The following is a 13,293-nucleotide window of genomic DNA, read 5'->3' on the forward strand; positions in this document are numbered from 1 at the left end:
TGTTATTTTCTTACATGTAATATATACTGTGAAGTTCATGGGGCGACTTTATGTCATTGTGACCTGCTTTTTTTGCCAGTAGTGAGTGTTGTGGAACATGAGCAGACCATTTGGCTCATACAGTTGACACATGATGACACTGACATGATGACACTGACACTGAAACTGACGATCACTGCATGTTTATTGAATAATATTCCACAAAGCGTAGCATATATCAGAAATTAATAAACTGATGAGAAACACAAACGAGATTTAAACATGAATCCATCAGGACTGAAATAATTGAAATGATCATCACTTGCTTTTAAGGATTTTTTTAATAAGTATTTAGGGCCATCCTGAGGATATGATAATGCAAGTTCTTTCTTCTTTAGGTTGTAGCAAAGAAATATCGGAACTTTGAAATCCCCAAATCCATGACGGGAATCTGGCGATACCTGCAGAATGCTTACACCAGGGATGAATTCACAAATACCTGCCCCGGAGACAAAGAAATTGAAATCGCTTATGCAGATGTAGCAAAACGCCTCAGCAAGTGATGGTGGACAAGGCCAGCACAAGCATTCACTAACAGAAAAGCTTTTGTTAACAGACTACGCTTTACTTTTATTGCATGGTTTTGCAAGTTGTCAGATATTATTTTATATTTTCCATTGGATTATAACTTCAGGTATCTCAGTCCTTACCTTTTTATATATATTTTTAGGAAGGGCTTTCAAGGTTGCGTGAGCTAAGTACGCCGTTGCCTAGGTGAACGTAACCATTTGGCAATTGATGTCCAAGTTGACATTCTTGATATCTATGGGAAGCTGTTATAGGAAACTATGCCTTTAAGACCTTGTGCTGTGATAGGTATTTCTATAAGCTATGTGAAAAGCAGCAAAAGAACATTGCTGATCTTACAGTTAATTTTGATCACATTTACATGTAGATATCACAAACCCAACCTTAGCCTCAAAAGTTAACAGGTTACAGTTGCCTAATTGGTTCAGATCACATTAGTTAACACAAGTACCTAAATGTAACCGCCACCATTAATTAAGCAAGTAGCCTTGAAAGCCTTAGTTGTAGGTATTATGAAAGAAATACACATACAAACACTAAATATAATAACTTACAGTATTCAACTGATCAGTTTTATCATTATATCTATAATGCTGCAATAATCCCCAAATCTGTGATTGATTAATCAGGAGTAAAATATTCCCACTTGGCCCATTGTTCAGTTTCATTCCAAACTATTTTGACACATTTTATTTTTTGCTTTGGTTTTACCAATATTTTGATAAGTTAACAGAAGAATCAGTTTGCCCTGGAAGCCTATAGTTGATATAAGGGGTGGGTGAGCCAGAAATTGATCAAATCAGCACTGAGGTAAAACATGGTGATGTGTGGCTGTAGCGGGTGATGCAATATCCAGTTTATAGAATATTTGTACATTTCTATTAAGTGGACAATATTGTCCTTATGGGGATACACAAGCTCAAGACAATAATGTCTGCATTAATAGCTCTCCCTATATCTTCTTTTGAAAATTCAAGTGCGATTAAGTGGTTCATTTGAATACATAAAGAAAAAGGTAGGCTTTCCTGAGTGCATTTTCAGTTGAAATATGCAAATAGCTTCATGAGTAGATATTTGTCATGTCAGTGCACAAAAAGAACTGATGCCACTTGTAACTTGGATGTTCTCCAGGGAGAGATGAAAAACCCTGATACATTGTGCAGTTCTCTGCACTGTGGGGCCAGCCATTCCACAGGACACCTGTTGTCAGAGGTTTGCTCCAAGAAATGTCCAAATTGGTCTTGCATTTCTTTGCCATTTCTTCCTCCTCCTCTTTACCTGCAGCAGAATACTAAACCAATGGCAGTGTATGTTTGAACTACGTCCAGTTCATGACTGATATTCAGAATTCAATGACAGAGAACACTCCCATTGTTGATTATCTCATTGATCAATTAAATCCTTGTTGTAGAATGTAATATACCCGACAACCTTATTTCACAGAGTGACTTAATAATGCAGTTGAAGTTTATGAAGGATATATATATTATATTATTGCAACCCAGTGCAATATACATATTATCTGAAGTTATCCCAGGTTGACGTCTTGATTGAAGGCCAGTCATTAGTGCTTTTTGAAAGATTTTATATAAAGATCATGCTGCCATTTTCCGAACTAGTGACCGAGTTGTACATTATTCGTCCCCTAATGGTGGCAGAACTACAAGATAATAAAAGTCACAAGACCACTCCAGTTATAAAATGATTTAAATACAGGTAGAAGTGATTGTTGCAACATTATAAAATAACTCTCTTTGAAATGCAGTGACAATGAAGTTACACCACATTGGTTTTATTACAAACATTTTCATAATCCTGAACACAGAAATGAAAGTCATTTGAAATGGCAGCTGGATCGTTGCCTATTTGTGTGCACAACCAAAGTGTAGCACTGCAAAACTGTATGGGTTTCATCGACTTGTGGCCAACTCATTTACTTTACTTCACATACATCTCCAGCCAGCTGATTGTAGATCAGCATTTGAGGGCTATGCTGGAGACTCTACAACCGAGACTGTTACCTTTGGGGATGGAGGCTACATGGTGAGAGAAAATGGCTCCTCAGAGAGCACTGGAGAATGTACATCCTGTTCAAAAAAGAAAGAAGTTGAAAACAAGCCCAAGTTCTTTTTTTGTAAGTAACAGTACAAGCTTAGCGAATTCTCTGCTAGCTTGTAAAGAAACCCGATTTGTAAAATTGCATTTTCTCATTTGATGGTGGTCATATTTTGTGCTTTTTTTCACTTGATATCAGGCTGACTTCATTGTAAACAGGTTTCCCAAGGAAAGCAATCCCAGGTGGGATACATTACCCAGAGCACTGGGTTGCAAATTACCATTAAATAGTTTAAATAATGAGTTTCACCTGGAGTACACAATTAGGTAAGCAAGCAAACCAAAAGAATCAGAATCTGGCTACCTTATATAGTGACAAAATACAATGGTTCAAATTGAATTTTTCCACAATGCAACTACTAGTTTGGGACCCTGTATTGAGGGTTTCTTTTTGTGTTGACATTTCTCCATTTTTAAGTAGAGTAAAATTTCACTTTATTTTTCTTTTAAAAGACAAAATGTTCCAAAATGGCAGAATTACTGTATTTTGTAGAATAGGTTAATTCTCAATGTGTTATTATTAAAATAATCTAAAGGTTAACATGCCCTTTTAAGAAATGGTTGTGCACCACAAAAACCAGCGAGTGTTCCCCAGCTGTACATCATTTGAGCTGCCCATTCTACTCTGGAAAATGTCACTGTCTCTTCATTTTTAATGTTAATAGCATGTTGGAGATATAGAATAAATGGAACGTTGAACAGGTAATGGTTGATTGATAGTTATTGTACTTGTGAGAAAAACCTGGAAACTCACCCCTGAATTATACCCGGGGATGAAGAAATTTGCATCTGTACTAAAGTGAAACAATGTAAAATGGACTGTTGGGGTCAAAAGGTAACAAATGCTTAGTTTCAGGAATATATGCAATGATCTAAGAAAATCAAATATTAGTGTAAAGTCACAGGAGGGGCTCAGCATGAAATTTGCCTGCTTGTACTTCCATCTCCTAAAAATCATTTACTTTTGGAAACTGGACAATATGCATCTCCTTTAAACATGGTTTTGTAATTCCTTGGTTCAGCCCAGTTCAATTTTCACATGTTACAATAAATATTCCTTAAACTATTTGCTTTGTCCCTTTTGTAAGCGCCAATAGTTTGGTTCAATACAGATGCAGGTTTGTTAATCCCTACACAAGCCCGATTTTGTTCACACAGAGTACACTATTCCAGGTTGAACCCAGATTGGATTTGACTCGAGTGTTTAAAGCTTTGGGCAAATGCTGACATTGGATTCACTTCTGCTGGGTGGTGGTAATGTTACTGCTAAGTTAATACGAATTCAATGTGTAAACACTAGCTCTTGTGGGATGGGAGGATAAGTAGGTGAAAGAAAAAGACTTTTTCAAGCAATTTGCTCCACAATAGAAAGGGAGAAGGGGCTACAGGCAACCATTCTGCCTGATCAAAACAATCCCTTCGCCACTCTCTTTTATGTCGCCATTGGGAGTGACTTCCTTTTTTCATGAATTGATGGATTATTATTTGCTTTCCAACATGGATCTTCTAGACTTTATCAACAATATTCCATATTCAACCATTGGTCATTTGTATTTACTCCTAAGATAATGAGCAATCAACTTTTATTGCCTTAGGTTGTCCTGAAACTGTAACAATGTTTCCAAAGTCCATATTATATTGAACATTATTTTAAGGAAGTTTGCTTATAGACTTGAGTATATAGGATATTTACACTTAGAATTTCCCGCACTGTTACAGCCAAGATTAAAAAATCCATCAACACTTCAGTAAAAACATTTATGAAAATAATGCTTAGCAGATGGGAAAAAACAATGTAATCTCCAAGCGTATCAAAAGACAGGGACTGAGACTGACAGAAATTGGAAGGGAGCAAAGCCAAGACTCCAGATGGAATATAAGGATACCACCAAGATCCTAGACCCTAGTAAACTTTGAACTAGACTGAACTGAGCCATGTACAACTAGGTATATGTGAAGCCTGACGAGGGTCCTTACTGTACAGGTGACATACATTAAATTTTTAGGAACTCAGCTTTACAAATTAGACAGTAGTAATGTCTCTTTAGCTTGGTCCAAGGATCCCCGATCCCCACCATATTCATGACTACATACTCATTAATGATTTATAGGTGAGATGGAAGAATCAATCGAGTGATCCAAGAGCCTAATTCCCAATAGAAATCTCTAGAATGGTGAATCTGGGATCTGGCACATCACAAGGGATGAGAGTGTGTTCCACACTTTCATTCAAACTGGCACCATTTTGCTGAACTTGATTAAAGCTCATCATTTTCCCAATTAAAAGTCCAAAATTAAACCTAAATGTGCAGTTGCATTTTGTAAATGAAAACAAAAATCTGAACAGGTCATAGTTCAATTTGCCCAAATTCACGTGAACTTGGACTCCACATTCTGTTCAGTGATTGTCTTCACTTCAACAGTTAGTTTCCAACTACTATGGCATTGATAACCCAATGGTGGGTTTTATAGCACACCGTGTTTTGACACAATGGGGGTGATTTTAAACCCCAAGAACAGGTGGGGTTGGGGCGGGTGGGAGTTGAAAATAGTTTTTTTTTGGGTTGCAACCGCAACATTTTCGGACTTTGCATTCCCAGTGGGAAGCCTGTACTTTTCCGCGCCAATGTTAAACCCGGAAATAAAGCCGGGTTGCGGTCGCGACCCCAAAAACAACTATTTTCAACTCCAACCCGCCCCCAACTGTAACAATGTTTCCAAAGTCCATATTATATTGAACATTCCTGGGGTTTAAAATCACCCCCAAAGAGAAGGGCCCTAATACACTGTATTTTCTTGATATTTGGACTGTTGACCAATTGTGCCAGGCCCTGAACTTTTACTGTTTGCTGTATCATACAAAAGGGCTATTCAATACTAAAAGTGCCAACGGCAGCAGATATTTTTGGGATTAATGTTAATTGGCTATTGCCTTAAACTGTTAAGAATTTGAAGTAGGAACATCTTCAGAGAACATCTAAAGGAGATTAAGCTGACATTTGGCAAAATATTGTAATCTCTTTCAGTATTAACAACAGTAAAATAGCAATTAAATATGGGAGGACAACCCTGGGAGATTCTTCTGACCCTGAATATAATATGATACTAATAGGAGGTGTCAAATCTAGCTTCATCTGTTAAAGGGTCACTGTTGGCCAGTAAAACTAAGGCATTGGACCAGATTTAGCACTATAGTGATCTACTCCAATTTTTAAATACAATTTTAAATATGTATTTTTTTACTTTGTGAGACATTTGAGACAACAGTTAGAATGCTTGTCGCAATATTAACTGAACTCAATGGCAAAATGAAGACCTTTCAGAGCAAGCTATGATAGCCTGCTCAAAAGATCCTAATATCAGGATATATTGTCCTCCATTTATTTTTAGACATAAGTATAAAGTGGGAACACTGCTTTTTCACTAATGAACTGATGAAAATGTAGATCATGATGACGATCTCTCCTTCATGAAAGCTGAAAGACTACAATTATTTCTAAGCTACGTTTTGCTATAATAAAACCCTATTCTGTTGTCTAAGATGATGGTTTAAAATAGAAATAAATGGAATCGACTGCAACCTTATTTGAAACAGATTACTAACACTATTGTAAAAGTTAAAATCTGAGTACTGATTGCCATATACATGCAGATATGTTAATGCTGGTACAGTAACTATTTACTGTAGCTGTATGAAAACTTAAACTCACATGTAATTTCTAAAGCAGCTACCTCAATAGAAAGGCTAGGCCATTAAATGAATGTTCAGATCCATTTTCAATCTGCGCTCTCCTTAGACCTATACTTTGGTACTAGTAATCTGAAAATAATTTCTCCATGTTCATTTTCTTTGTATTGCAACCTTTTATTGTTTTTTAGAAGTAGTTATGCAACTTTAATATAAGTGCATATGTGCAGTACTAGGCCAATACTTCATAAGCAGAAATTGGGAAACTGTGTAAAGTCATTAAAATAACACTGATCAGATTGAATCAAAGCCTGAACAGTGTTAAAAGAGAATTATCATCCGGGTTTCTGTGGATAACACACAATCCTGTAAACTGTAAGGAGCTCACACACCTCTGCACCTACAAGAGTGGTGGACACTGAGCCAGGAAATCCACTACATTATATTAGTCGCACTGGAGTGAATTTGAAGATCTCAAAATGAAGCTTCTCTTTGAAGTTTTTATTTTTATTTTTCAAATGTAATGGTTTTAAAAGGATGCACAATCCCAATCCACCACCACCAATAAAAATGGGCAACTTTTAGCTCATTTTGTTCACAGTTGGCATCGGTTCTGCTCCACAGAAAGGCTGACGGCAATTCTCATTTAAATGGCATTATGGATCTGAACAACAGAACCAATAGGGCCCATAGTTTAATGTTTTGTAATGGCTGATGAGATTTGATAGGAATCGACACCTAAAAATGAAACAAAATCGGCAAACATTACAGTGTTCCACAAGTCGAAACAAGCTTGAGATTGACAGGTTAATCATTCATCAAGGAACAATGTCGACAAAGAACGAACCAAACTTATCTACAGCAGCATCTTTTTCGAGTTGGTTTAAAATTAGTGGCCTTTTGTTATATTTATGAAGCTTGAGTGGCAAAAGTATTCTAGCCACTGTGTTGGTGACTTTAACCAACTGGCTAAAATGAAGAGAGAACATGAGCGTGCATTTCATAACATTGCAGACTTGTACTTTTTCATTTAGGTCAAGTACCCTCCCAGTACTGAAAATTTTTGATTAGAAGATTAGTGTAATGAATTTTTTTTAAAGTAGGGGCCTGTGTACAGTTTGGGGCCTTTTGCCCCTCAGGCCTATTATTAGTTTCAGTCCCTGTTGTACAGTATGCTTACATCTCTTACTGTATATTGAAAATATTTTGCAAAAACACCAGTATACTGCTGGCAGCTGTTAATAAAATAAAATGTATATTTTCACATCCAAGATATGTTTCCTGTAGCATTTGTACGTGTGTATATCTCGATATAAAAATTAGCAATGGAGACTAGTGGGGAAAAATTGTTTTTATCTAAATAATATCCAGTAACAAGGTCAAGCAATGTGTAATAGAGGACCTGAAATCCCACTACAGTGGTCTACTCTATTCTTCAATGGGAGCTTCAAAGAACTACTCAAGCACTGTCATTTTGAATCTTGTGGCATCCATGCATGAGACTTCTTAATTACAATGCGGACTGTCTCCCAACTCTTTTTGTGTTCACAGCAAAAGGCAGTTTCCATAAACATACTCGCATTCCCTATGATATGAAAGTTGTAACCTTGTGCGTACCGTGAATGGGATTAGTGTGACACAACTTTAACAAGGACCCTTTTTTGCCAGAGGATGGGTGGGCTACCTTCCACAGTGAAAGGCAGAAACAAACAACCGACTGTCAGAAAGTAACATCCAGGCTAAAATGATTAGTCGGGTTTATTTTTAAAAATTGTAATTACTCAAAGCAATAGGCATATAGTGGACAATCAGAAATACAATACTTGAATCACACAATACTTTAAATTGTTTCTGAAAATGAAAAATTCAAGTTTTTAGTGTCATTTTCAGAGTCTTTTTAACTGAGCTTTTGAATGTTAAGAGGCCATTCCTTCACAGAACTCCTCCCACTGTTGCAACTTGAATACAGACAAGAAAGCAGGATATCAGGAACTGGAGATGCTGAGGAAAACCAGCAGCATTTATAAAGCAGGCTTTCTACATCCCATACCAAGGCAAACCTAGCCCATTAGGAATTCTTCTTTGAAGAATACACAGATTATTTTTCAACAGGCAGATAATTAGAATATTAATTATTTCTACTACTCAAGTAGATGGGATGTGAACAGCAGTCCCTTGGCTTACCAAACGCCTGTCGGGTAAGTTAATTAATTGGCCAGGCCTGAGGCAAACCTATTAAAATTTATGACTGGCATGACTTTGTCTTAATGGCTGCAGCAATCACAGACAAACTCCATCTATTCTCACGTTGGTAAACTTGCGTACATTAACTCCTTCAAAACCTGAGGTACTAGCTGAACAAACTTGACCTGATTACATCACAACTGGTTGGTCACTGCCCTTCCTCCTCACTCCAAGACTAACAGCTATTTGTAGAAAATATTTGTGTATCGTCTTTCCTCCACACAAAGGCAAAAGAATTCTTTGCAGAATCTAGCTAACAGATGTCCATTTAAAAAAAATATATATTTATTTATGCTGATATACAAATTAGAATCGGAGCTTCTGGAAGAACCATTTGTTCTTTTCTGTTATGTACCTTTCCTCAAGCTTTACCTTGTCTTCCTGCCTGGCTTTGTTTTTCAAAGCAGGATCCCTAAAAAATCCTTGATCACAATGGTTTTATACAGGGGGAATGTCCCCCTGGTTGGCATCAGATGGTTGTAGTTGTAAAATTTCACAAAAGACTTAATCTTGGACCTCTTGGCCATATTATTCTTGCACATTTTGGAAACTCATTATATTTTGGACTGTCTAAAATTCATATGGCAAAGATATAATAGAGGTTTTGTGGTTTGTGGCATAATAGAGCTTTGCTTCCATTATAAGCAGTCCTAATGAAAATCATTATGCAATAAATTGATGTGAATTAGAATAAAAGTGCCTGAAACATGCAATATTTTTATGTCTGCTAGCACAGACTGCTATTCTAGATTGGTTTGATAATCTGTTGGTGATGGTTTGGCTTACAAAACATGAGCTGAATGTTGCATACCATTTCTAGCATTTGTGGAATTGTTTAACTGGACAAATGTCTCAACTTGTACAATAAGAATTCTGGATTTGTGATGTTGATGACATTGCATACTCAATGAATTAAGTAAGTCAGGGATGGAACATTTTGGTGATGCTACAATAAGGACATTTGATAAATACCAACATACAAAATGTTGGACAGAAAAAGACCAGCTGGTTCATCTAGTCTGTCTTAAACAGTCGAGATGCCTTCTGCATCACATTAAGAGATTCCTTATCCCCCCGCCCAAGTGCCATGTAGTCCCTTGAAGAGGTGAAAAACCAGATCAAAAACCCATGGCCAACTAGGGAAATAAATATTGAAAATTCTTCTTTGATCCCTCTAGGTGATCGAAACTAGTCCAGGAGACCACATTGACCATGTCTTATATTATTTGGTACCTACCTATTGTAATGATGCAATCTCCTCCCCAGTCTGGCACCAGTCCAGCTTTCTCTTGAAGGTGTACAGTGCAACAACACTCACCACACAAGCTGACACCATGTTCCATAGGTCTACTATTCTCTAGGAAAAGAGGAACCCCCTATCATCTAACCTGTTTTTTCCCTTGTGTAATTTACATGCTTAACCCCTGGTCCTCCCCAACCTATCTAATTGAAATAATTTGTCTGCGCACACAATCTAGTCCTTCAGAGGCTACACTTCTCTAAAGTATATAGATCCAGCTCTTTAAGCAGATCTGGGTAGCTAAGTTGTTTTAAACTGGGAATCATTCTTGTGGCCCTCCTCTGAACCTTTTCCAAAACCTCAATATTACCCATCATGTGAGGGGACCAAAACTGGACACAGTATTCTCAATGAGGCCTAACCAAGATCTTGTATAAGGACAAAATGGTATGTTTCGTTTTTTAATGGACAGTCCTGTGAATACAACCTAGTACTCTATTTGCTTTAGATATAGCTTCACGGCATTGGTTGTGAACCTTTTGAGAGTTATCTTTTCTTCTACCACAGGCTTTAGTTCTTTTCCTTACAAAGTGTAAGTGTGCTTAAAGTTGGCCCTGCCCACGTGAAAAAACACTGCACTTCTCTACGTTAAATGCCATTTGCCAAATGCAGGCCCATTCCCCCAACACATTGAGATCTGCTTGAAGTTGTTGGGCCTCCTCCACAGCTCTATCACCTGCACAAATTTTCGTATCATCTGCAAACTCGTGGATCATTCCCCCAATGCCTTCATTGAGTAAATCTCCCTCCTAGTATTTTTCTGGACTGCAAACATACTCTTAACTACATTTGGCTTTTTATAGCTGAGGGTGGGACTTTTCAGTATTTAGTCACATATACAAGAAACACAAGCTTCACACAAATCATACCACCCGACAAGTTCTTATTTGGGTTTGCCTTTGGGTATAAGGAACCAAATTTAGAAAGGTTTCTTAGGAACATTTGATTGTTTATCTAGACTGGCAGAACTCGGATCTACAATTTTATATATATATATATACACAAGCTAGTTATCTGTGGTCATGGAACAAGGATCGCAGGGAGTTAGGAGACTTACACTCAATAGGGGCCTGATACCAAAATATTCAATTGGAGATAACACTGATTATTTTGATCGTATCAGTAACTGAGGGAAGAAGGATTAGATTCTGTTACTTGGGAGGGAGTGGGTTGCAGCAATGGGCTTGCTTACATTTCCTGGATAGAATCCAGGCAGTAAGAATTAGTCTCAGATGGGCAGCTGCAGTATAAATAGAGCATTAGTATCCTGGCTCCAATAAGAACCTTGTTCCATGATCAATCAGCTGAGTGCTTCTGTTTGAGATTATCCACGCAAAATACCTTCAAATGTAACTTGTGAATGTTTCTGAATTTTGTTGACAACGTGGTGAGATTTGGATGCAACAGTAAGACAATAGTCAGCGAAGAGGCAACAACCATTAAAGATGCAAACAGACTCAGAACTGAGGAGAAGCACATAGTAGTAAATATTCTGAATGATTATTTCTTCCAAATATTCACAAGGGACAATATGAGCAACATGCCTTGCCTAAATGGAGATATCCCAAGTAAAATGCCTTTGATGTAAATGAGATGAAAGTGCTAGTAAGGCTAAAAGGGCTCAGAACAAATCAAATCCCCAGAGACAGATGGTTTCTTATCCCAGAGTGCTGAGAAAAAATAGGGATGAAATTTGTGAGGCGCGGACCATCATTATGAAGAGGCGATGGGCACTGGGGGGGGTATCAGTTGATTGGAAACGGGCTAATGTGGTGCCCGTATTCAAAAAGAGCAACAAAACAGAAGCAGGCAACTACAAACTCAGTCTTATTTTCACCCCATGTAAAATAATGGAATTTATTAGCAGGAGGAAACTTGAGGATCTTCTGTAAAATAATAACCTGGTAAAAATCAGTCGACGTGGATTCAGAAGGGGAAGATCCCACCTGACCAACCTCCTCGGCTTCTTTGAGGACTGTGGTAAACCCTGTGACATGGTGTACTTTGACTACCAAAAGGCCTTTGACAAAGTTCCACATGAAAGGCTATTAGTTCAACTCAAACTGTTAACTCTTAATGCCCTCTGAAGTGACCTAGCAAGCCATCCAGTTGTAAACAATCGCTATAAAGTTCAATAAGAAAAAATTCAGATGGACCTATCAGCAATGACCCAAGCTTCATATCAGCATGACTAAGACCATCTCAGACCAGTCAATATTGCAAAGTCCTCCTTGCCAACACATGAGGCTGGTGCTCAAGATGGGAGTGTTGCCTCACAGACTTGTTGAGCAACAGCCTGACAGTGTCATACTTAGATAATTATATCTATAATATAACAACCCAGACTCCTTCATCACCATCCCTGGGTATGTCTTGTCCCACCAGCAGGATAGAACCACCAGATGTTGGGGCACAGTAATGTACATTTCAGTGGGAGGGGTGCTGGGACATTTACTCTGGACCCAAGAAGGCTTATGGCTTCAGGTCAAACAAGGTCAAGGAAACCTCCTGCTAACCATCACCTACCTCCCCTCAGCTGACAAATCAGAACTCTATGTTGAACATTACTTGGAGGAAGCTCTGAGGGAAACAAGGACATAGAATGTGCTCTGGGTGAGGGATTTCATGGTCCGTCGCCAAGCATGGCTCAGTAGTACCACCACTGACTGAGCTGGCTGAGTCCTGAAAGACTTAGCTGTCAGACTGGGCCTGCATTAGGTGGTGAGGGAACCAGCATGAAGAAGTAACCTACTAGACCTCGTTCTCACCAACTTACCTATCAGAAAGTCTCCAGTGGCTGGAGTCATACCTGACACAAAGGATGATAAATGTGGCTGTTGGAAGCTAGTCTTTACAGTCCCAGAACATCACTGCACAGGAGTTTCTCAAGGAAGCATTCTCTGTCCAACTATCTTCAGTTGGTTCATCAACGACCTTCCCTACATCATAAGATTAGGAGTGGGGCTGTTTGTTGATGATTCTGCAGTTTCAGCTCCAGTCACAGCCTCCCTGATAATGAAGCAGCCCACGTCAGCCCAGAGCAGGACCTAGACAACGGGCCCCAGGAGCCCTGGATATTGGACCTTGGACTTCATTCAAATAGGAACGGCACTACAGGAGGAGCCCAATAAGGTGTGTGCAGCTAGCGCCGCAGCAGCCCACAGGTAAGTGATGGGGGAGATTGTGTGCCTCGGGAAGGAGGGGAGGGATTGTGGGCCTCAGTGGGGCACGTAGGCCTCGGGTGGGGGTAGCGTCAGCCAGCAGCAGCCTGCAGGATCGGAGCCTAGGCTGGGGATCTCAGGCCAGGCAGAGGGAGATTGGGAAGCCCGGAGGTTGGGTATCTCAGTTGTGAGGGGAGGAGAAGGGGGTGGGGAGGGGG

General features: G+C 38.9%; 1 protein-coding gene across 1 annotated transcript in view; it reads left to right on the forward strand.

Moving 5' to 3' along the window:
• The window catches only part of LOC137342584 (chloride intracellular channel protein 4), a 110,937-nt gene extending 103,296 nt beyond the window's left edge, over nt 1-7,641 (forward strand). Inside the window, exon 6 of the mRNA XM_068006575.1 lies at nt 378-7,641. Within this exon, the coding sequence (XP_067862676.1) occupies nt 378-542 (165 nt within the window). The 3' untranslated portion in view covers nt 543-7,641. The remainder of the gene's footprint in view (nt 1-377) is intronic.
• Nucleotides 7,642-13,293: the final 5,652 nt, after the last annotated feature.

This window comes from Heptranchias perlo, chromosome 26 (genome assembly GCF_035084215.1).
Source record: "Heptranchias perlo isolate sHepPer1 chromosome 26, sHepPer1.hap1, whole genome shotgun sequence".
NCBI classification, from domain to species: Eukaryota; Metazoa; Chordata; class Chondrichthyes; order Hexanchiformes; family Hexanchidae; genus Heptranchias; species Heptranchias perlo.